This window comes from Wasmannia auropunctata, unplaced genomic scaffold (genome assembly GCF_000956235.1).
Source record: "Wasmannia auropunctata unplaced genomic scaffold, wasmannia.A_1.0 LD336025.1, whole genome shotgun sequence".
Lineage (NCBI taxonomy): Eukaryota > Metazoa > Arthropoda > Insecta > Hymenoptera > Formicidae > Wasmannia > Wasmannia auropunctata.
Window position 1 is genome coordinate 81,176 of NW_012026865.1, and position 4,959 is coordinate 86,134.

General features: G+C 26.6%; 1 protein-coding gene across 3 annotated transcripts in view; it reads right to left on the reverse strand.

Moving 5' to 3' along the window:
- Positions 1-217: 217 nt before the first annotated feature.
- Positions 218-4,959, reverse strand: part of LOC105452912 (lipase 3-like) — an 8,252-nt gene continuing 3,510 nt past the window's right edge. The window contains exons 4-9 of one of the 3 annotated variants that reach the window (XM_011694466.1): positions 4,371-4,485; positions 3,518-3,761; positions 2,757-2,915; positions 2,492-2,576; positions 2,063-2,205; positions 218-651 (exon numbers count right to left, since the gene is read on the reverse strand). In XM_011694466.1, the coding sequence (XP_011692768.1) occupies positions 493-651; positions 2,063-2,205; positions 2,492-2,576; positions 2,757-2,915; positions 3,518-3,761; positions 4,371-4,485 (905 nt within the window). In that variant the 3' untranslated portion in view covers positions 218-492. Of the gene's footprint in view, positions 652-2,062; positions 2,206-2,491; positions 2,577-2,714; positions 2,916-3,517; positions 3,762-4,370; positions 4,486-4,959 lie in introns of all 3 variants that reach the window. The other 2 variants (XM_011694465.1, XM_011694467.1) reach the window with 2 other exon arrangements.

A 4,959-nucleotide genomic window follows, 5' to 3' on the forward strand; every position in this document is an offset into this window, starting at 1 on the left:
ATTATTTTCTGAATCTCAATTAATATTTAATATGATAAAAAATATTAAAAATTAGGTAGTATATTGTTGACATAGCAATTTTTTGTAAAAAAACCAATTTTTCGGAAAAAACCGAAATTTTTCTGGTTTTTTTTCCAGCAATTTAAAAAAAGCAGTTTTTTAAAACTATATCTATAGGAAGGAAGACGGTTTAAAAAAATGTTTCAAACGAAAGTTGTAAGGGGCTTAAAAAAATCTATTTATTGGTCTTATTAGCTTGATCTTAAACGGCGTTGCCAAGGTCAGGTAGGTCACATTAATTTTTTTAAATAAAACACCCTATTTTTTATTCCAAAATGTAATAGTTAGTATCAAGAGCTTTCTAAAATACTTAGATAAAATATTTTTTGATTAAGTAAATCTCCAGTTATGAAGCTTAAAAACTGTAGTATTGCCGACATTAGCATTATCCAAGATGCCTGAACAATAGCTAAAACCTTTTGAACGTTGTGCTTAATTATAATTAAACTTTCGAAGTAGTTGTATCAAACGATCGTATAGTAGAGTTTTTACATCGATGGCGTATAAAAAATCCAAATGGTTGAATAATTTATATGATATTTCCTCCAGTACGATAACATTTGGTAGGTGCCTATATGTTTCGAGAACACTCTGGGAATAAAATATAAAAGATAATAAAATTAGTAATAATAATAAAAAGATATAAGCAATTATTTCTACAAGACTGTTCTCATGTATGTACATATATAGGGTCCGTCACTAAATCCGGACAAATTTAAGGGTGTTTATAATACGTACAATAGTAGCAAAAAGTTAAATTCGTTGCAAATTAAAGTCCTTATAACTTTGGATTACTTCAGTGAATCGACTCCGGCTTTTGTCATAAATCTCCGAACGTATATAAGAATAATCTGTAAAATTTTTATTAAATTTCTAATATTTTAAAAACAGGTGCTAAACATCCTTAAATTTGAATTTCCCGTCTTATTTGACTTCGTTGGTAAGTCGTTGACGTTTGGGCAAGTCAAATGTTTGTAATAAGCGTGCATGACTTCAAAATGTCGGAGCAGATAAGATCGAGTGCGGAGTATAACCGAAGAGCGGCAATAATCAAAAGCCTTCACGTTGGGCGTTCACAGGCCAAAATTATTCAATTCTTCGGATGCCCGAAATCAACCATGCATGATGATGTGACTAAATAGTAAATATTTATTTGGCTTTAAAGATCGAATAGAACTTGAAGACATCCCCATGATAGCTAGGATAAAATTTCAAGTTTTGAAAGAAATGTGGCGGCATGATGTAACTCTCACTAAAGACGACGCTTAGGACGTGAACAAAGGTCTTCGTCCTAGCTATTATAGAGACATCTTTGCATCCTTTTTTGGACGTTTCTGAAGCCAAATATTTAGCTGCAATATCATGATCGATCTCGGGTATTCGAAGAATCGAATAATTTTGGTCTGTGAACGTCCAGCGTGAAGGCTTTCGATTCTTGCCGCTCTTCAGTTATACTCCGCATCCGATCTTATCTACCCCGACATTTTGAAGTTATACACGTATACTTAATTACAAACATCTGATTTGCCCAAACGTCAACAACGACCTATACCGACGAAGTCAAATGAGACGGGAAATTCAAATTTAAATTTGTCCAGATTTTGGTGGCGGACCCTGTATATAAATAATAATATAGGCAGATGAAATGAGAGAAGAGATAGAAGAGAAGAAAGAAAGAAAAGAGGACAACGGGAAAAATTGAGAAGGAGAGAAGAAATATATTTTGTATAATATTATGAAATGAAAATCATACAGCTTTATTTAAAAACACAAGGTAATTTTAAATTATTTACAAAAAATATTATCGAATTTTTATCTAAATTAATTGAAGCTTGCATGAAACAAATAAAATATTTTTCTTACAAATGTACTATATGTAGAGTATACAATATACATATAGTATATTTAGTTTACTTAATAACTTAAACTTTTATTTCTTTTTATAATATATAATTTTTAATAAAGAGATGTTTTTATATAAAAATTCTCAAAGTGATCTTACCGGTTTTGAAGTAAAAAAATCATTTCCGCTGTAAAATAAAGCCAAGGGTGTAGTAATTTTTTTTAAGTCGTACGTTATAGGTCTTATCTGTCCATATTGTTTGTAATTGTCTAAATATCCATAGTCGTAAGCTTGAAATTTTTCTATAGCAATTAATATTAATTAATTTTACATAAATATATTTAAATTAAAGAATACTTACAAATTTTAACTTTCATAATAAGTTTAGATAAACATAAAATATCACGTGATTATTAGCAATGTGCTTTATAAAGGAATTACTACTAGATTATTTCATACATTATTAATAAGGATAGTAAAAAAAGAAAAAGTAAAAACTAATAATATTAATAAATAATTTTGAGATACGCTTTAATAAACATTTTTTACAATTAATAATTTATATCGTTATTGGAATAGAATATTCACCTGTAATAAGATTTTGGTAATAATGATGAAGCGTTTGCATGGAACATCCGCTCGGAAAATACGAAAGTATTTCCGGTAATAATGTCTGCAATGAATGGTTTTATTAAAAACAATTTTGATTTGTTGTATATTGAAATATAGAATATATAAAAAAATTTACAAAATAAATATATTATATTATTTTATAATTTTTTGTACTTAAAAGATATAAAAACAGTGTTACAATTAACAAAATCGTGCTACATATTAGATTTGTAAAATGTACAGCATTGAATTGTGCTGAATTGAATCCGCTGATTAAAGATATTATCGCAACGCAGAGAGCCTGAGTAATTGTCTTATCTGCACACAGTGTTCTTCCCATTTTTATTATCCTTGACGATGTGGAATATAATTCATATATTTTATTGAAATCGAAAAATTCCTAATAAACAAATATAAACGGAAATAAAAAAGATATACACAAAAGAATTGCAATAAAATCTTATGATATTATGTTACTTTATACGATCGATATAAATATAATAAAAAATTAAAATATTAAAATGATTGTATAAATGTGTCAGCTATAATAAAATGTACAATCGATAACAAAATAAAAACATAAAATCAATACGCAGTTATTATAAAGCACAACCTATAATAAAACAGATGCACAAGAAATAATTTATTTACATGATCAATGTGTTCACATTTTATTCAAGATTTTAATCTAAATTGAAATTCTTTTTAATAATTAATCAATCATATCTGTAATATTTAAAATTTTATACGAGATATAAAAAAATTTGATATAACTACATAAAATCTCATAAAAAAATAATATTTCTCTATCAATTATTTATTTAGTAGTATGCATATAAGTTCATTATAAATTGTTATTAATACATATATTAATAATAAATAAAATATTATAGTAATGTAATGCTGCTAATACAACTTATTAGAGTAATATTAATATAAAATTTGTATCTAAAATATATTTTTCTTTATTTCTCTTAAAATGCAATTTTCATATTTCCTTACCTTAATATCTTCATTACCAATATATTTAAATACATTTAAAGGATACGGTTCTTTCCAAATGGCGATTGGAGCAAGGCAGATTCCCAATTCTATTTTTGCATTGTATTCGGGCTTCATGGATAATAAAATAAAAAACATAGTCGTTCCCATCGAGTGACCAATATAGCGTAGAGTTTTTTGTTTTGTGTAATTAAGTACATAATCGATCATAGCTGGTAGGTCTCTAGTCCCCATTTCGTGATAACTAGACAATAAAAGTATATTTTATTTCCCTTTTATTAGCGTCCCTTTTTAGTGCTGCAGAAACACTAAATGATTGTTAATTTTAACACAAGTTAATTTTAACACTTTTTAACACAAGTTTTCAGTAACAATTTTTTTAATTCATTTAAGGCGATCCTAAAGTCTGTTTTATCAACCAAACGTGATTATTTTCCAAAATAAAATAAACATAATTAAATAATTGTTTACGTCAGGGGTTACGTGAGAGGTTATGATAGTTGTATGTACAAGAAAAAAAGGTAATTTTTTCATATTTTTTCGTTTTTACTACAAATATATAATTCGCGCGTTTACATTTTATCCCTATTTCAATCTTGTAGAAGCGTTTTCAAATCCGTTCAGAGTTTCAGAGTTATTACTTAGAATGCAAATAATGTCGGTATTCCAACACGCCTTAAGAAAAAATCGATTTTAATTTGAAATTTTAGTTGAAAACTAGTTTTTGAATTAAATGAAATAGAAAAAAATAAAATAGTAAGATTAATGTATATGTATTATAAGTTATGAAAAATAACGAAATGTCGAATTAAAAAATATTTCTTTCAATTGCACTTGTAATATAAAGTTTTACCTAAATTGCCAAAAATCCTTATTTTGTGAAGATATTTTTACATGTGATTTGCAATAAGAACTTCCTCTGTAATTTCCAAGCCATACATCATATCCTTGATCAACTAATAAAAATGCTATAAAACAGGATAATTATATGTAATTAACTTTTTTCTCATTATATTATCGAATTAACTACTAAGGTAATTCCACTCAATAAGTTACAGCTACAAGTAAGTTAATATTTTATCAAATATTATTATAATTATGTGATAATTGCATCATGTTTATCTCTCAATGTAGGAACTGAATCGTTCCATGCTCTGCAAAAAAATTCATATAAATCTAGAATAAACAAAAAAAATATAAAAATAATTCGCTCAAAGTTATATTACTGCCAAAATAATAAAGATAACAAAATAATTCTAAATATAATTAAGAGGATGCTAAAGCCGTCTGTTTTATCGACAAAAATACCATTTTTGTTGAATACAAAATACTTCGTATTAATCGCATAGAATAAAATTTCCTTTTCCACGATTAAAACACACATGCTAATGCATCTGGCTCTGGTGTATTTTGTACCAAAAACAGGAAAAAATTAAGAAATT